The 20,160-nt window shown below is 43.3% G+C and overlaps 1 protein-coding gene across 2 annotated transcripts in view; it reads left to right on the top strand.

Annotated features, from left to right (window-relative positions):
* Positions 1-95: 95 nt before the first annotated feature.
* Positions 96-20,160, top strand: part of NOD1 (nucleotide binding oligomerization domain containing 1) — a 46,023-nt gene continuing 25,958 nt past the window's right edge. Inside the window, exons 1-6 of one of the 2 annotated variants that reach the window (XM_081343294.1) lie at positions 96-163; positions 8,715-9,034; positions 10,592-10,766; positions 12,173-13,976; positions 14,455-14,538; positions 16,792-16,875. In XM_081343294.1, the coding sequence (XP_081199420.1) occupies positions 8,819-9,034; positions 10,592-10,766; positions 12,173-13,976; positions 14,455-14,538; positions 16,792-16,875 (2,363 nt within the window). In that variant the 5' untranslated portion in view covers positions 96-163; positions 8,715-8,818. Of the gene's footprint in view, positions 164-304; positions 521-8,714; positions 9,035-10,591; positions 10,767-12,172; positions 13,977-14,454; positions 14,539-16,791; positions 16,876-20,160 lie in introns of those variants that run through there. The other variant, XM_081343293.1, reaches the window with a different exon arrangement.

Below are 20,160 nucleotides of genomic sequence, written 5' to 3'. Positions count from 1 at the left end.
GCACTGATCTCAGGGGCGGGAGTTTGGAAAGAGGAAAGGCAGGGCGTGGAATCCCCCGCTCCTCCTTTGACGCTCAAGTTCCCGCCGCGCCCGCAGGAAGCCCGATTGATGGGCCCCGCCTCTGCTACTTTTTCCTTCGCCAGCCCTGCCTATCCACATGCAGGTACGCTTGAAGTGCGTCCCGAGGTTGGTGGAAGTGTACAGAACGTGTGAAATCAGACGGGTAAACAGGAAAGGAGGTCCCTGGGGTTGCGGGGACGCTAGGAAGTTGGACCTGAGGCCTGGCAAAGAAGCGTGAGTAGGGCTCAAATGACTTTCGCTTCATTGTAGTTGCCTTGCTTCCACCCTCGTTGGGCGAGGCGAGGCGAGGCGACGAGGGCAGCGTTAAGCATCTTGCAAACAGCCCAAATGCAACTCGGAAAAGGAGAGGTCGGTGCTCTTTTCGGCACGGCTTAAGCCCTTTCCTACAGATCCTCGAATAGTTCTGAGCGTCTTGGGAAGAAAGTTGCCGTTCGAATTGGTAACTGGCACTGGAGAAGCGCGCGAGTTAATGTATGTGCCTTAAAAGTTCAAAACGACGAAATTGTTGATGGTCTCAGAGTCTGACAGTGAAGGCATCTGTTCTGTCTCTTGGGTAGTTAGTTGTAAAAGGGAGGCTGTTAAAAGCGAAAGTGCGATTCCTACTTTGGAACGCCTGGCAGGAAAGAAATGTGAATGAACCCTTCATGGAAACAGGGAATAGAAGATATTAGTGTGTGTGTGTGTGGGGGGGGGGGTAATGTCAATTTCAGCTATCAGTGAACATGAGCAGGAGGCAATGAAGACCCAAGAGAAAATTCTTGAGAAGCTTTTTCTGAGAGCAGCTGATAATAAAAAGGAGAGGGGAAACAGCCTTTCCCCAAATCAGTGGTGAGCTATTTCCTTTTCTCAGAGAGCCACAGTTTATTTAAGTCAGGTTTGCATAATATTGGCTAAGTTTCACCTGACATCAGATGCTAACAAACTGCAGTGCTTTAAAATCTTGCCTGTTTTGATCAAAATGTGGGGTGTAGATAAAAATGATACTTAAAAACATGTGCCAGCCTTCTCTAAATGAGAGCTCTGAAAATGTGTTGGGCTGAAACTATTGTCAGATGCAGGCGGTAGCAAGATATGTGATCGGAAGCCAGCATTGTGAAGCAGTGGTGGACTTATTGCTGATAATAAGTCAAATTCTATAAGGCTGTGGTGGCAAACCTATGGCATGCGTGCCACAGGTGGTACGCAGAGCCCTCTCTGTGAGCACGCGTGCCATCTCCCCAGTCCTAGGCCTTAAGCTGGGCTTTATAAAACCTTTTCACTTTAGGCCTCTGTCACCATGTGCAAAAAAAAAGTTCCATCAATCAATCAATTTCAACTTCTTGCGGGGGGGGGGGAGATCTTGCAAAGTTGGAATTGATTGATTGAACTTTATTTTTAGTCCCACACAGCGGCAGAGGAAGTGACACATCGGAGCTGGAAAGAAGGTGCCGCATGGGGGTGGAGCGGAGCGGCAGGAGCAGGGCGCTCCATGCAAGGGGTGGGGCGGGGCCTGTGCATGGGGTAGAGAAGCAATGCGGCAGCACTAGCATGGTGGTAGACCAGTTGCTTCCCTCCCCCTGCCAAACACCTGCCAAAGTCACACAGGGTAAGGTTGCTGAGTGCGCCATTGCCCAGATGCCCTCGCCTCCCCCAAGTGGTTTTTTTACTAATCTGCCTTTCAGCTGCATTCCGATTCTCTCTTCGCTTCTCAGCCCTCGCCGCGTGTTTGTGTGACTATCGGTAAAAAAAAAAAGTTTCATCAGACTTTCTAAATTCTCACGAGATCTCACAAGAAGTTAGAAAGTGATGGAACTTTTTTTTTTTATCCATAGTCCCACAAACTCATGGCGAAGGCTGAGAAGCAAACGGAGAAACAGAATGCAGCTGAAAGGCAGATTAGTAAAAAACGCTTGGGGGAGATGAGGGCATCTGGGCAGGCAGGGGTGCAGCAACCTTACCCTGCATGGTGGCGGGAGGGTGGGGCGCATGCTCTTCCCATGCCAGGCCAGATCCTGAAGCCCCAGGGCGGCCGTGCTGGGTAGTGGTGGGCAGGGTGTTGAGGTGGGGGCCGCAGGTTGACCAAAGCAGCAGGTGGAGCATTGGAGGCTTGGGGAGGGAGGGCGCTGAAGTGGGCGGTCAGGCCATTGGCAAGAGCAATGCGGTTGAGCGGAAAGCAGCCTCGGAACAAGTGAGGCAGGTAAGGAAAGAAATCATCGCTCCCACCAGAAACTGCTTTTCTTTCCTTACCTGACTCCCAGTCCTGTGCCATTTCTCTTTTGTGATCCGCTGCCATGTGAAAGGAAACAAATGAAGTGTTTTTTTGGGGGAAAAAGGTCAATCAATTCCAACTTCTCGTGAAAAATCGCCAAGTTGGAATTGACTAACCTTTTTTCCCCAAAAAACCTTCCTTTGTTTTTTTGCACAAGGCAGCGGCAGCAGATTGAGAAGGAGAAGGGCACCGGCGCATTCCAGTTCCTTACCTCCACTTGGCTTTTTCCGTGGTCCCATGGCAGCTGCATTGGGTGCGACACGCAAGGCGGCAAACAGCCACATCGTGCCGAAACCGAGGGGAAAGCAGGCTGTGGCTGCTGATGGACACAGTTGGCCCCCATGCGCTTGCTGTATGCTGGAGCTGAGGGTGTCAGGCAGCAGCTGCCCTGGCCCCTGCCTCGCCTCACCTTGCCCTGCGGCAATGGCACCCCTGCTTCACCTTGCCTCTCCCTGCAGGATGAGACTCCTACCCACCATTCCACCCTTCAGAGACCCCCTGGATCTCCCCCAACACTGCCTGGCCCCCACAGGCATCCCTCCCCACAAGCAACATCAAGGTGGCCCTGCCCACCCCGGTCACGCCCACCCAGTCTGCCATGACCACCGCAACCATGGCCACCCAATGGGTCACGCCCACCCAATGGACCACACCCACCCAATGGACCACACCCACCCCGCACCCGACAATACAACTGCAACTGGGTTGCAGTTTGGGCACTCTGCCTCTAAAAGATTCGCCATCACTGCTATAAGGCATCAAGGAAATAGAAGGGAACTCTCTAGAGTCTAGGAGTATAATTCCAGTGGCAGAACCAGATTTTAACTTTAATTCTTAGCACAGGATCATAGCCACACAACCATGGAAAGTTGCATGAATTTTATGGGTGACTTGACAGGTGGTGGTTGATGATCTACCAAGTGACTCAAAATTACAAGCTATTGTTGCTGCAAGGTATGACACAGTTGTGCTGAAGGAGCTAAGTGCAAGCTGAAGACTTAACAAGGGGACAAGGCAGAGAGACTATAGCAGAAGACTGCAGAACTACTAACCTAATGTACTTTAGGGATAGGCAACGTAGTACTTAGCAGATACTTGAGAAACAATCCCCTGCCATTGCTTGTGTTAACTGAGGCCAATTGGAGAGGAAATTCAAGACATGCCGTAGGTTAGTCTAGTAGTTAGACAATTGGACAAGACAGACCCAGAATGAAACTCTATTTAGTCATGGTTGTCAGACTGAGTTTGGACTAATCACTGTCTCTCTCAGCTAACAATGATTTCAGCACCACAACAGCAATCACAGGTGTTAGCTTTTATCTTTCTGTCAGCTGCCTGTTTTCTAGAACGGTTCCCCAACCGCCGGGCCCTCAACTGGTACTGGGCCGTGGCATGCCAGCAACTGGTCCACACAAACAAGCAAAGCCCCATTCATGGGATGCAGGCAGCACACAAAACCACACACGCTCTGGTCTGTGGAAAACCTTTCCATGGTGCCCAAAAGGTGTGGGACCTCTGTTCTAGAATAAATGTCTTTAAGCTATAAATTATGGTTAAGCAATTCAGCAAGAATAAAAGTTGAGCAAAAGGCTAAGTAGAGTTTCTTATTGGCTAGGATGTACATGGAATGGGTTTAAAGCTCTGAGTTAAGAGGAAACCCAAATTGGTCTTAACTGATTTAATTTTCTTGAGCATCAACTGTGAGAAGCACTGTGTCTGTATTGAAAAAATACAGCTCATCCCAAAGACTCAGTTCACACAAGTGATTCTCACTGCTAAATAATTTTATTCGAGAGCTTTCAGTGTAGAAAAGATTTCCAAGAAAACTGGTCCTATAATTAAAAAAATACTTTATTTTCTTCTTATCCATCTTTCTCTTTGTGTAAAAATATCAGCAATGGAAAAACAATATTGAATGAGAATTGAAACAACTTTCCTTCTGTTGTTGCTATGTAGATATAAGAATGACAATTCTCAGGATTTCCAGCTGGCATAGCTTGGTATATGATGGATGCCAGTTCAAAGATGATGGATATCTTGTTTTTAGCAAGCTTATATTTGAATTGCCTAAAGGATGGAAGCCCCCAGTTTTAATAATGGAATGAAAATACTGAGTTTCTAAAAGTTAGGAGCCTATGATTTGTTTAGCAGTCTGAATTTGTAAACTTTTTCTTAATGTTACATTTTAACATGTAGCAGTTCATTAGAGCTTTTCTAACTGGAGGGCTTTCCCCCACACAACAAGTGGAAGAATTAACCTAGGACAGGGGTCGGCAACCTAAAAAAGTAAAAGAGCCACCGGGAACCGGTTCCATCACAAATTAAAAAAACTGGGAGCCGCATGCGTGTGTCCATGCACGCGCACGCGCAAAAAATGTTTTGCGCATGCGCGGACGCACGCAGTCACCATTTTTTTAAAAAAGTCAGATGGAACCGGTTCCCGGTTGCCCGACGGCGACGGCCCGTCTGCAAAGCTGCCGCTTTGCAGATGGGCCACGGCAGCTTCCTGAAAGAGCGACGCCGCGGCCCGTTCGCGCGGAGGTACGCACGCACCTCTCCAAAGGTTTGGGGAGGTGCGCGCGCAGCTCCGCCCATTCGGGGAGGTGCGCGCGCACCTCTCGGAACGGGCCGCGGCGTCGCTCTTTCAGGAAGCTGCCGTGGCCCATCTGCAAATCTGCCGCTTTCGGCAGCTTTGCAGACGGGCCGTGGCAGCTTCCTCAAAGAACGACGCCGCGGCCCGTTCGCGCGGAGGTACGCGCGCACCTCTCCAAAGGTTTGGGGAGGTGCGCGCGCAGCTCCGCCCATTCGGGGAGGTGCGCGCGCACCTCTCGGAACGGGCCGCGGCGTCGCTCTTTCAGGAAGCTGCCGTGGCCCATCTGCAAATCTGCCGCTTTCGGCAGCTTTGCAGACGGGCCGTGGCAGCTTCCTCAAAGAACGACGCCGCGGCCCGTTCGCGCGGAGGTACGCGCGCACCTCTCCAAAGGTTTGGGGAGGTGCGCGCGCAGCTCCGCCCATTCGGGGAGGTGCGCGCGCACCTCTTGGAACGGGCCGCGGCGTCGCTCTTTCAGGAAGCTGCCGTGGCCCATCTGCAAAGCTGCCGCTTTCGGCAGCTTTGCAGACGGGCCGTGGCAGCTTCCTCAAAGAACGACGCCGCGGCCCGTTCGCGTGGAGGTACGCGCGCACCTCTCCAAAGGTTTGGGGAGGTGCGCGCGCACCTCCGCCCATTCGGGGAGGTGCGCACGCACCTCTCCAAACGGGCGGTGCCACTCTCCATTTGGAGAGGTGCGCGCGCACCACTGCCCGTTCGAAGAGGTGCGCGCGCACCGGGCGGCTGGGAGCCGCAAGAGACGGCTCAAAGAGCCGCATGCGGCTCCGGAGCCGCGGGTTGCCGACCCGTGACCTAGGAGAGCCAGTAGACCAGGGGTGTCAAACTCAGTTTCATCGAGGGCCGCATAAGCTTTGCAGTTGCCCTCAAGGGGCCGGGTGGGTATGGCCAGGGTGGGTGTGGCCTACTGGGTGGGTGTGGCTAGAGTGCGTATGGCCTACTGGGTGGGCATGGCCAGCTCTACATCATTGGCATCAAGGGTGCCTATGGGGGCCTGGGCAGGAGTGGGACAGATCTGGGGGTCTCTGGCAGAAGGAGGGTCTCTGGGCCAGGGCCAAGGCAGTGGGGGCCGTTTCCTCACTGTTTCCAGGATGGCTTCACGGGCCACATGAAACCACTTTGCGGGCCGGATCCGGCCCCCGGGCCTTGTGTTTGACATGTCTGCAGTAGACTTTAGTAATCAGATTGTTAACTAGATGTAATACATTCAGTGATTCAGATACTTATTCTAAAGCTGTACTTGGAGCAGGCACCGTCTTTCAACTCTTCCTATGTCACATATTTGCTATAAAAATAAAATAGGGAAAAGAAGACTGCAGTTCAATAACTAGATCATGAATGACCACGGGAGGCCAAAAAAGCAGTGAGAGCAACTTTCTACTGGCTTCCTCAAAAACTTTGCTTGTGGGAAGCTAGCAGGGAGCACTGAAAATCATGATCATGTGGCCGTGGCTGACTGTGTGACTGCAAGGCACCACAGTCATCCGTAAGTGTGATCATGTGACTGAGGGAGGGCAACCATTGGAATTTTGAATCCAGATTGTAAGTAACCCCAGGGAAAACCATCCTAATGTCAAAAGGTTGCTAAGTGACTGGTTGGAGGTCAAGAACTACCTGTGATTAAATAATTAAATACTTTGAATGTGCCCATTGTAATCTCTATTCTCAGGATTTTTTTCCCCCTTAGACTTCTCACTCATTTACTAATATGTATATAGTGGGAGATGTTGATTTACTAATATGTATATAGTGGGAGATGTTGCTTGAATGAACTCCTCTCTGTATAAATGCAACATGGTTATTGTCACAACAGTTGCGTTTGTTCCCCCTTTTTTTTCTTCCTCCTCTGTTCTGAAAAAAGGCTAGCTAAGTGGAAGCAGGGTGTGAGTATATCAAGAAACTGATATATTTTTCTAAAATGACCAGAATCTTTTTCTGACAAGAAGTATTTATTTATTTTATTTTAATTCCATTTATATCCCGCCCTTCTCCGAACACTCAGGGCGGCTTACAAGCTTAGCAGTAGCCTTCATTCTATGTATATGCCTGCTTATTAGGGCTTTCACACACACACACACACCCCAGTGGCATTATTACAAAGTCAGCTTAATTGCCCCCAACAATCTGGGTCCTCATTTTACCTACCTCGGAAGGATGGAAGGCTGAGTCAACCTTGAGCCTGGTGGGACTCGAACATGCACTAATTGCAGGCAGCTGGTGTGAAAGATGTTATAAAATTAAAGTAGTTCCACTTGTCCTATGCTCATAAAAACTGAAATGTGAGTATTTAAAATTTCTGTCCCTTAAAGAGTAAACCAATGTAAAACAACTGGAACTTTTTTTTGGTTTTGGCCTACCATGTTCTATCAGTTCAGCCACTGTGGTTTAAAAAAAACATGTCTATGTCTCAGTGAAACATATTAAGCCCTACATGTGAACCCAGCCATTATGGCTTATTTGGTAAATTAATTATAGTTTAAATTAGCCATTGTACAATGTTATCAGTAGTAGACTTATTTCCAAATAAGTATGAATAATTTGTTTCCAGATAGCTGAATCTAGATTTAATCATAATTGGGGTAGTGATACCAATGAAAACAGTGGGACAAATCAGAATTGATTTCAGCAGAAATGTTTTAGAGGAGGACATAGCTCTAGCAAGATGACCGTTGATTCTCTAACCTTCGTCTATAATATCAGAAATTGCAATTTTATTTACAGCCAGGGACCTCCAATATAAAGGTAAAGGTAAAGGTTCCCCCGCACATGCGTGCTAGTCGTTTCCGACTCTAGGGGCCGGTGCTCATCTCCGTTTCAAAGCCGAAGAGCCAGCGCTTGTCCGAGGACGTCTCCGTGGTCATGTGGCCGGCATGACTAGACGCCAAAGGCGCACGGAACGCTGTTACCTTCCCACCGGAGTGGTCCCTATTTTTCTACTTGCATTTTTACGTGCTTTCGAACTGCTAGGTTGGCAGAAGCTGGGACGAGTAACAGGCGCTCACTCTGCTACGCGGCACTCGGGATTCGACCCGCCAAACTGCCGACCTTCTGATCGACAAGCTCAGCGTCCTAACCCACTGAGCCACCGCGTCCCTACCTCCAATATGGTACAAGACTAAAACAACACCTAAAAGCAAGCTCAAGTAAAAGCAATAAAGCTCTAAGCACATGCCAGTTAAACTTTATATAGATGGAAAGTAAGCAAAATAAAGCAGCAAGACAAAGTAAAGAAAGTAACTATAAATTTATAAGAGAGGGAGGGGGAGAAAGAGAGATGTCTAATGTCTAAATCATTAGGTGTCCTGCTGGAGTTGGCTATAATAAATTTAGTGAAATGAAAATAAGTAAATGGGTAATACCGGTAGGTGTTAAAGCCACAGCCAATACAAACAACGTATACAGTAAGTTGGATGTTATCTTCCCGCCTCCCCAGTCTCTGCGCCTACTTAAATCTTCAGTGTTATGGCTTGTAAGCTATACTTTATTGCCTAACTTTGTATATGAACCTAGGCCTTACTTGTTCAACAGATCATGATTTAGCAGTGAATGAAACCAGCTCCCTATTTATCCTGCAGGAGATGTGCCAAGCCCTTTTTTCATAGGAATTTGGAGCTAAGATAATGATGAAGTTTAGAACATTCTTGCAAAATATATTAGCCAATATGTCTGTTAGATACGTCCAAATGTTTCTTTTTAGTTTTGGTTGTATAACAACCATAACCACCTAGCACTGCCAGGTTTTAAAAAGCTGAATGTTATAATACACTCTTATCTTTGCAGATTCACCAAGGTGAGGCATTGATTGTCTGTCTTGTTGAAATCGGCCCTTCACGTATGCAGCTGCCCAAGTATGAGTTTGGAAAGCACAGCCTCTTATTATCATAATGGCAGAGCAACTAGCTGGTAAAACAAAAATTATACACAAAGCTACAGCGGGAGGAGATTCACTATCCTTTGTAAACTTACTGAAAGTCCACAGAGAATTGCTAGTCAATCGAATCCGCAACACCCAGTGTTTGATTGACAACTTGATTAAGAATGACTATTTCTCCGTAGAAGATGCAGAGATTGCTGTACAGTATCGTACACAAGCAGACAAGGTACAGTATATATTTTATTTCAGTCTTTGGCTTAAGGGTAGTTTAATCAATAAACCAGGGTGGTTTAGTAATAAATCATGGCTTAGGATACTCTATAAACTGTCTTTACTCACAATTATTCATATGGGCAAGTGAAAAAGGCTGGCTGGAGGAACTAGAACTGAATTTTTCATTTGTCTTCCACCAAATTATATATTTATTAAAATATTTATATTTATTAAATTTTTATACCGCCCTTCTCCCGAAGGACTCAGGGCGGTGTACAGGGAAAATTAGGGATTAGTGCTGGCAATAGATAAAAGGAATTCTACCTAATCTTTATTTTTTTATTCCTGTCTCAGCATGTTTGATAGAAGGCATTTCCTTAACTTGATGGACTAACAGTATATATGTTTGTATGCTACTAGCTTAACATAAATTGCTGTTGTTCATATAGAGAGGATCCAAAGCTAAAATTCCTTTTCCTTATAATCTTGACTTGTTTTGGAAACAATTTTATAGACAAAGAGAGTGTGTAGTTTCTTGCATCATCATACACATGAATAATTTTTCCCTTCACTCAGCATTCCAATAAACAAAAAATCTGGATGGAAAGAGAATATCTATAGTTATTCAAACAACAAAAGAGAAAAAATGAACTTCTGGATAAAAGTGTCCTTTTAAATGCTTTTCCCTACCTCTTAAGAATTAATTTCTTCAGAGTCTGATAATCTTTGAGCTGTTTCTGTAGTTAATAATTATTAGTTTCCAGAAGGTTCTGGCTGATCTGCTTGATGAACCAGTTAAGCAGCATCTGAAGCTTCAAAACTTTTGCTGTTGTCTATCAAGAAACTGATACACAGGAGTCCTTCATTATAGATTTTCCTGGCTTCTGATTACTTTTGTTTTTGTGAAAATGCACTTATATTACCAAAGTTGGCTAACTTGATAGTGGTCTTTTTCTTTTTCCTATTAATGTTCCTGAATTTTTATTTTATTTTACGTAGCTCTTTGTATTGTTAGTTGCTTAAGGACATAAAATATATAGAAATAAGCAGACTGGCCTGGTTGCCAGCTTCTCCCTTTCCTGAATTCTGCACTTGTGTAGGCATCTGAAATGGAGATTTCTTCAAATGTAATATGGAAGCTTCCTTTAATTCTAGAAACGTTTTCAGTCATATTCCGTGGAAGTTTCTATAAAGATTCTCATGTCCCATTATGTGTGTGTGTGTGTGTGTGTGTGTGTGTGTGTGTAATAAAATAGGATTCCTCCAGAAATTGAGGTATGCCACTTGTATTTCCTGTCTTGCTTGCCTTAGTGTAACTTCTGGAATTCTCCAAAACTTATCACCGAATTATATTGGATGTTAGGAGATTGCTAAATATGCAGGGAGCAAGCACACTAATTGTAATTTAATTAATTGTAATTATATTAACATTTATGTAGAATGAATTTAAATTTCTTTACTGTTATAGCCATTTGTAGCATCAAGCAATTGTACCATGTATGATGGTGATCCAGTGAATAGTTTTATCTAGCCTAAATATGCTTGAGACTTTATCTGATCTTTTCTTAAGGTCCGTAAAATTCTGGATCTAGCCCAGAGTAAAGGTGAGGAAGTTGCAGAGTATTGCCTGTATGTCCTGCAACAAGCTGGTGATGCTTATTATGACTTACATCCCTGGTTGGAGGAGATTGGCTTCCACCCATCAGAAGTCATTTGTAGCAAAGCTGTGGAAAATACTGACCCAGGTGAGAAGTTCCAGTTGCTCTTTTTCTTTTAATTTTTAAAATTAGCTTTTTCAATGTGGAAACCAAAGCGTGATGATGATGGTGGTAGTGGTAATAATATAGAAAATAGCCGGATAAAACCAAAACTAGTTAAAAAGGTAGGATAGACAGGTAGTCCTCAACTTAAAACCATTTGTTTAGTGACTGTTTCAAACTGCAACCGCGCTGATAAAAATGACTTATGACTGGTTTTCACATTTACAACTGTTAAAACCTCCCCATGGACACATGATCAAATACTGGCACTTGGCAACTGGCATATATTTATGACAGTTGTACTTTCCTGGGATCTTGTGATCACTGCTTGTAACTTTTCCAGCTGGTTTCAGATAAGCAAAGTCAATGGGGGAAGAAGATTGACTTAGCAACTTCATGATTCACTTAACAATGTAACTGTCATAAATATGAACCAGTTTCCAAGCATCCGAATTTTAATCACATTACTAATGGATTACTACAATGGTTGTAGGTGTAAAAAAATGGTCATTAGTCACTTTTTTCAGTGCCATTGTAACTTCAAACAGTTACTAAACAAATTATTGCAAATTGAGGAGTGCCTGTATTGAATTCCTTATGACTACTTGACACAAAACAAAATGATAGGCATTATAACCATCACATTTGGGAGACAGCCCACTGGGCAAGGTAAGTGAAAGATGTATATAATTTTATATAATCATTATTTTAATATTTATTATTGCAATTGGGTTCAGAGTAAAGTAATCCTGTGGCAATTTGCAAGGTGGAAATATGCTAGCCTATGGAAAATGATGTTTAAACCTAATACACCTACATAAAATATCATCAAAAGAATTGTTAACCAAAGATAAAACTTTAGAATGTTGGAATAAAATTGAATGCTACTAAAAGCAAATCTAAATATTGCAATCAATCAATCTGTGTATGAATACAAATACAATAATATGTATGTACACAAATGCACATATGCAATATAGCTTTCCAAAAACAGTTTATAAACTCTTTAAAAAGAGGGCAATAAAAATTAATGTGCATTTAGGAGATGTAATGAGTGACAGTGTCATGCATGTGAAATTACACTTTGTATGTTTGCAGGGGGGTAACCTCAATTTCCTGGCACACATTTACAGCAATTTACTTATGTGGAGGAAGTCTATGTGTGTAAAGAGAAGTTTATGATCTAAATACTTGGTATTTATGAGTGTGTGTGTGTTTTTTACTATTATTTTTTGAGTGCCAGTCCCTTAAAAGATTACATAACTGCTTTGAAAATTCTCACATGTTCCAGAGAAACATGAAAGAGTAGAATACAGTTTGGCTCCTAGTAATCTTTCTGTTAGATGAACTGCATTAAATTTTCATTTAATAATATTCAGCTTTATCTTTAGTCAGCAGATACCAGCAGAAACTTAAGGATGAATTGGGTCGAGAAACAAAGTTCGTCATGTCATATGCCCAAAAGGAGGACATGTTGCTTGAAGAAATATATTCTGCCAACGTTATGGAGTTTCTCAGTCACAAAAATGAGAAACTTAGTAATGTGCATGCCTTAGAAGATCTACTTACTGACAGTTTTGGGCTGATCAATGAAAATGGAGAGACCATATATGTCTTTGGGGATGCTGGGATTGGAAAGTCCATGTTACTGCAAAAGATGCAAAATCTCTGGTCCAAGAATGCCTTTGACATAGGGGCCAAATTCTTCTTCCGTTTCCGATGCCGAATGTTCAGCTGCTTTAAGCAAGAAGAAGCCTTTTGTTTAAAGGATCTTCTCTTCAAGTATAACTGTTTCCCAGATCAGGATCAAGAGGAGGTTTTTGACTTCATTGTAAAATTCCCTCATACTGTCTTGTTTACATTTGATGGTTTTGATGAAATTCACTCTGATTTTGATCTCAGCAGTACTCCTGAAATCTGCTCTCCCACTGAATCTATTCACCCACTTGCTCTTCTGGTGGGCCTCCTCAGTGGAAAACTTTTGAAGGGATCTAGAAAAATTCTGACAGCCAGGACAGGGACAGAAATTGATAAAAACATTGTTCGGAAGAAAGTACATCTCCGAGGGTTTTCCAATAGTAACCTGAAAGACTATACTAAAATGTTCTTCAAAGATGAAGGATGTCAAACTTTAGTTCTGAATCAACTGGAAGCTAACCCAAATCTAAGCAGTTTGTGTTCGGTGCCATTGTTTTGCTGGATTATCTTCAAATGTTTTGAACATTTCCACTCTGCGTTTGATAGCCATGAGCTCCCAGACTTTACTGTCACTCTTACGGACATTTTCTTGCTCATGACTGAAGTCCACCTGAATCGCATTCAGAAGACAAATTTGCTAAAGAAGAACAACAGAAGCCAAGAAGAAACGTACAAGTCCAATAAAGAGAAATTGTTTGCACTGAGTAAAATAGCCTACGTGGGGATGCAGAAATCTCTTTTTGTCTTTGAGCAAGAGGAAGTCCTCAGCAACCTCCTTGAGCAGGATTTACATTTAGGATTTCTCAGGGCAGTTCCTAATTATGAAGATAATGTAGACCAATCTTCCTATGAATTCCTGCACTTGACTTTGCAGTCATTTTTTGCAGCTTTTTATCTGATAACAGATGAGAAAGTGGGGGCCAGGGATTTGCTGCAGTTCTTTGCTGAATGCTCCATGCAAGACACTACTCTGTCTTCATGCTTGCCTCTTTCCTGGTCAAAACATTACCGCCCAACAGGAGGAGATCCTTTCCGAAATAAAGAACATTTTCATTTTACTAATCTCTTCTTGTGTGGCTTGCTTTCCAAGGCAAGGCAGAAACTCTTGAGGCATCTGATTCCTCTGAGCACAGTCAAGAAGAAACGGAGGATTCTTCTGGCCTATTTTTTTGAAAGCATGAAGTCTCATCTAAAGGGTCTCTCTCGGGCAAGGCTGAAAGAATACAAACAGGTGCAAGTAATGCCAAACTTTATTTGGATGCTGAGATGCATCTATGAAACTCAGAGTGAGAAAGTTGGTAAAGGAGTTGCCAAATGCATGCGTGCTAATTACATCAAGCTGACTTACTGCAATGCCTACTCTGCTGACTGTAGTGCCATTGCCTTTGTTATGCATCATTTCCAGAAACGCTTGGCCCTTGATCTGGACAATAACAACATCAATGATTATGGGATTAAGCAACTGGAACCTTGCTTTAGCCATCTGGCAGTACTCAGGTACAGTAACACAATGATTTAATAGGAACTGATATAAGGAAAGAAGCTACTTCTCCTTGAAAGAATCGGGGAGCAGACTTGTTTCCAAATATCATGAGTAAATATCATGGGTAAGTTTGACATAGAAGAGAAGCATTTGAAGCTAATCTCTTTATCCTTCCTTTTTTCCCCCCCTTCCAATCTACACAGTGCTGGTAAAATTGTCCTTTGAGTGACTCTAGGATTTCTTAAAATATTACTTGTAGGAATTATAATAGCTTCTTTTAGAGATTGGTTTACTTATTTATGAATAAACTGCTTCAGTTAGTTTAAGAGAAAAGAGGCCATTTTGTTCTGTATTCAAACACTGATTAATGGTATTGCAAAAAAAGCTAAATCTGCTGGTGCCTCTTCAAATTAAAAGGATCATACTTCAACCCACCCCCTTATATGGTGCTGTGAACCAACTACTTTATCACATGTCTTCCTTTTATTTCAGGGTGAGTGTGAACCAAATCACAGATCAAGGTGTGAGAGTGCTTTACGAGGAACTCTCCAAATTCAAAATTGTGTCTTATTTGGGGTATGTACAAAGGATGAGCTCAGATGCTCATTATGTGAAGGGCCTGTTCCAATTATCAAGGGGAATAATGTGAAAGACTGAGTAATGACTCACATATTTCTAGATTATTACCAGATCATTTGATCCATTACTTGATTGCTATCAACACACATTTATTTATATTCTACCTTTAGTATTTTTATATTTAGTGCAGCATATGAAGTAACAGAATAACAATTGGAAGGTTATTGAATAGATGAATTGAAGAGCACTTGCAAAACTAGGCTGAGGTGCGGTGAAGGTGCAGTGCCCGATTCACTACATGCTAATAGACCCATTCGACTTTTATTTGCAGAGGTTGAATTTCAGTGTCCACAAACATCATCCAGCATATCAAACTGATAAAAAAGAATATATGTAGCTCAGGATTTAACTGGAAACTTTGGTCCTCTCTGAGCTTAGTTATTTGCTTGCAGCTATTTCATTACTCAACTAGGTAACATTATCACTGCTAGTGTGTGTGAGATTTGGTCCCTGTTTATATATTATAGCTTGCCCTGCCAGTGGAGTTGGTGGTGATAATGAAGTTGCTGATACTGTGTGTGTGTGTAGTGATTTTCCTTGGTCAAAGAAGTAAATACAATTGTCTTAAGAGGAAATGTTTTAAAACGGAGGTGTCAAACTGGCAGCCCACAGGCCGGATGCGTCATACGCAAGCTACACTCCCCTGGCTCCGCTAAGGCAAAAAACATCATGAAACATCACGATATGTCATGTGATGCGATTGTTTGACACCTATGTACCACCTATCTGGTAATTTCTGTTTTAATGGGGCAAACCTATACTTGTCCACTTAGAAAAAATTGCCTTAAATTTAATGGGTTTTATTCTAACATCAATCCAAAAAGCAGTACAGGTAGTCCTCGAGTTACGAGTGGAATGGAGCCTGCCTATTCCACTTGTAACTTGAAAACTCATAGAGTAAATCTCATTCGAGGTACAAGATCATTCCCTTGCTCATTAAAACGCACGCGGCTCATTAAGTGAACATGAGGTATCTCAGGGTGGGAAAGGCCATGGAGGGCCTAGTGCTTGAACAGGCCCCAAAGGCCTCCTCGACCCACTAAGATACCGCATGCTTCCTCCTCCCTTCCTGCCGCGCCGGACTCACCTGGAAAAGATCCATTTCCTCTCTGCCGCGGTTCCTGCTGCCGCCCGGATTTGAGGCCGTGGAACTCTTCCACAACCCCCCCACAGTCCGATCACAGCTCAAGAGGCCTTTTCCAGGCTGCTGCCACCTGGATTTGAGGCCCAGGAACACTTCCGTGCACCCGTGGCCTGATCTGGGCTCCAGAGGCCTTTTCCAGGCCTGATTGGGCTGCTTGAGGGCTGCAGAAGCGTTCCATGGCCTCAAACCGGGCAGCAGTGGCCTGAAAAAGGCCTATGGAGCCTGGATCGGGCCGCAGGGGGGGTCACAAAAGCATTCCCTGGCCTCAAATCTGGGCAGCAGCGGCCTGGAAAACATCTCCAGAGGGGCGCAGAAGCCTCCCCCAGCCTTAGATCCAGGCTGCAGCAGCCTGGAAAAGGCCTCCAAAGCCCCGATCCAGCCTCCAGAGGCACGTGGAAGCTTCCCCCAGCTTCAGTTCCGTTCTCTGTTGCAGAGAACGGAGGCCTAAAGTACCATGAGATCATGCGAGATCAGTAGTGTGAGATCTCACCCCACTGATCTTGCGTGATGTTGCATTACTTTAGGCCTCCATTCTCTGCGAACGCACTGAAAGCCTGGAGTAGCCAAGAAAGCGAAGGATCTCGATCTTCACAGGGTGAGTATTGAAGGCCTGGTGCCTAGGGAGACCCAGGGCAGGGGTGGGGAGGGAAGGAATAACTAGAGTGAATGTTGCAGAGCCACTGTGGTTGCTCATAAGGGCAAACAACTGCCATGGTGCTGTAATATTCGTAACTTCAGGACTTGCTCGTAAGTACTAGGGGGCGCTCATCACGTAACTTTGAACAAGCGTTAAGTGAACGCCTGTAACTCGGGGATTACCTGTTTATGCATCAAAGCTACTGAATGAGCAACAATCCATAACAAAAGAGGTCTGAAACTTTATGGAACTGCTTCTTTAATTTTTATTGATTCTTGTGCACAGTAAATAAGCTTATGTCTCAATTAGCTTATAATTGGGAAACTGTATTTGTACTTTTTTGAAAATATATACTTGATATAATTAACTTTATTAGTTAATATCCTAACTGCTATTATTCCTTCCAAAGCTTATATAACAACCAGATTACTGATATTGGAGCAAAATATGTGGCAAAACTCATTGAGGAATGTCCAAGCCTCATCTATGTTAAGTAAGTATTTCTCCCATCCCTATACCATCCTAGCCGTCAAGTGATTAAGCCTTCAAAAATGAACTCTGCCTCTTAAATCACTCCAATATTTTTCCATGTTGCTGGATACAAAAGTTAAGTATCTCTGAGCTTTGGAGCAATACAACTGTGCAGTATCCAGAGTCCCTTACATGGTGAATCTCGTTTGCATTACTCTACCAGCAGCTGCCATGATGGAGTGGGAGAAGAATAGGCAGGGGTGACTGCTTGTATAGCAAAAAAGTACTTTTGAGTTACCCAGTGAGATTCTCATGAACACCAATATGCCGATAAATATTAGCCTTGCAACCCTCCTGCTGCCTCACCCCATCTGACTTTAAAAATAAATATTTAGATTCTTTTAATTGATGATGATGATGATGTTATCCATTCAATCATGTCTGACTCTTGACAATTCTATGGACCAGGTTTCTCTACATCTTCCAATCTTGCATTGCTCCTGTGAGTTGTTCTAACCTCTAGCTAGTGTCACCTTTGATGGGTATCCAGCCACTGTGTTGTTTGGCAGCCTGGTTTCCTTTTAACACTACTACTTCCAAAATAATTGCTTTCTCCAGTGAATTCTCTCACATGACAAGGCCAAAATAAGTGAGACTCAGTTTTGTGATTTTGTCTCTCAATTAGCAATGAGAAATAAATGAGAAATGGCACGCTGCAGTCTTCTTGATAGAAGATAACTGATTAGCAAAAAGTTCACTTATTTCCTCTGTTTGGTTTAGTGGCTTGTAGTGTAATGTGTGTACATGTATATTTATGTATGTACAGTTGCAAGAAAAAGTATGTGAACCCTTTGGGATTACATGGAGTTTTGCATGAATTGGCCATAAAATGCGCTCTAAATGTCATATAAGTCACAACAATAGAAAAACACAGTCTGCTTAAAATAATACTATACAAACATTAGCCGTTGTCATGTTTTAATTGAACATAAGATGGAAACATTCACAGTGCAGGGTGGAAAAAGTATGTGAACCTTTGGACTTAATAACTGGTTGACCCTCCTTTGGCAGCAATAACCTCAACCAAACATGTCCTGTAGTTGCAGATCAGACCTGCACAACGATCTGGAGTAATTTTGGACCACTCCTCTTCACAAAACTGTTTCAGTGTAGCAATATTCTTGGGATGTCTGGTGTGAATCGCTCTCTTAAGGTCATGCCACAGCATTTCAATCGGGTTGAGGTCAGGACTCTGACTGGGCCATTCCAGAAGGCGTATTCTGTTCTGTTGAAGCCATTGTTTCGTTGAATTACTTGTATGCTTTGGGTCATTGTCCTGTTGCATCACCCATCCTCTACGGAGCTTCAGTTGGCGGACAGATGGTCGTACGTTTTCCTGCAAAATGTCCTGATAAACTCTGGAATTCATTTTCCCATCAATGACAACAATCCGTCCAGGACCTGAGGCAGCAAAGCAGCCCCAAACCATGATGCTCCCTCTGCCATGTTTTACAGTGGGGATGAGGTTTTGATGTTGGTGTGCTGTTCCTTTTTTCTCCACACATAGTGTTGTGTGTTTTTCCCAAACAACTCAATTTTGGTTTCATCTGTCCACAGTATATTTTGCCAGTAGTGCTGTGGAACATCCAGGTGCTCTTTTGCAAACTTCAAACGTGCTGCAATATTTTATTTGGACAGCAATGGCTTCCTCCGTGGTGTCCTCCCATGTACTCCATTCTTGTTGAATGTTTTCCTTATTGTAGATGTGTCAACAAAAATGTTAGCATGTGCCAGAGATTTCTGTAGGTCTTTAGCTGACACTCTAGGATTCTTCTTTACCTCATTAAGCATTATGCACTGTGCTCTTGCAGTCATTTTTACAGGACGACCACGCCTAGGGAGAGTAGCAACAGTACTAAACTTTCTCCATTTGTAGACAGTCTGTCTTACCGTGGACACATGAACATCAAGGCTTTTGGAGATACTTTTGTAACCCTTTCCAGCTTCATGCAAGTCAACAATTCTTGATCGTAGGTCTTCTGAGAGCTCTTTTCTGCGAGGCATGGTTCACATCAGACAGTGCTTCTTGAGACCAGTAAACCCAAAACAGGTGTATGTTTTTAAAGGGCAGGACAGCTGTCAGCAACACATCCAATATCATCACAAGGTTGGCTCACTCCTGGCTCCAATTAGCTCTTGGAGAAGTCATTAGGCTAGGGGTTTACATACTTTTTCCACCCTGCACTGTGAATGTTTACATGTTATGTTCAATTAAAACATGACAACAGCTAATGTTTGTGTAGTATTATTTTAAGCAGACTGTGTTTTTCTATTGTTGTGACTTACATGACGTTTAGAGCGCATTTTATGGCCAATTCATGCAAAACTCCACGTAATCCCAAAGGGTTCACATACTTTTTCTTGCAACTGTATGTATGTGTATAGGGTAGGTAGGTAGGTAGGTAGATACCAGTCTTTTGTTTAGAATAGTATCTGCTATTCTAGAAAACATTTGTTGGGATGGATAATAAGTATTTGGGTGGAGTGAGGAGATCAGTGAAGGGGAACAATTTTGGTTAAATGAGTCTTTTCTGATTAGACCCATCGTGGTAAAAGTTATAGGAAATGGTGAATCTTCCTATAGGAGCCATTTTATGAGAACATCCATGCTCTGTCTTGAAAATCCTAAGATGTTGAGGGTCTTAGCTTGACTATTATTAGCCTTGCAGTTATCATTGGGTTCATCTGAGATTAAATTATCACATTGGAGTCCAGTTAATCAAAATTTATCTGACATCTGGTAGAAGTTGAAGGGTAATTCTTATTCCAAGATCACTGGCCAGAGAGGATTTGGATGACAATGGAAATGTTCAACAACCAGTGTTGAGCCACCAGCATGTAAGTATAACTCCTTGGCAACTTTAGTGGGAAAAATCTTTTTACATTAATTGCTGATATTTCTGGCATGAGAAGGCCCCCCAAAAAATGATGGACACCAAGGAGTGGCTTTGGATCTTTTAAATCCAAGCTGCACAATTATCTTATGTCATCCTACATTTGAGGATTATTTATATAAATTTGTATACATTTTATATCACTGCACTGTACTCATTGTACTTTATTGTGGCTGATGCTCATGTTTGATCAATTGGCTAATCAGTGAAGTATATTGTATTATGTAAATGTGAGTAACCAATAGTATCCCTGCAGACTTCTGTAGCAGCCCCACTCTTTGAATGTCATGAATTGACAAGGCTTTGTAAATGGCAGAATCAGCCACTCAATATACAAGTAATCTTTGACTTAT

This window comes from Vipera berus (assembly GCF_964194415.1).
Source record: "Vipera berus genome assembly, chromosome: Z".
Lineage (NCBI taxonomy): Eukaryota > Metazoa > Chordata > Lepidosauria > Squamata > Viperidae > Vipera > Vipera berus.
The sequence above is the reverse complement of the archived record's forward strand: the minus strand, read 5'-3'. Positions and strand labels throughout refer to the sequence as shown.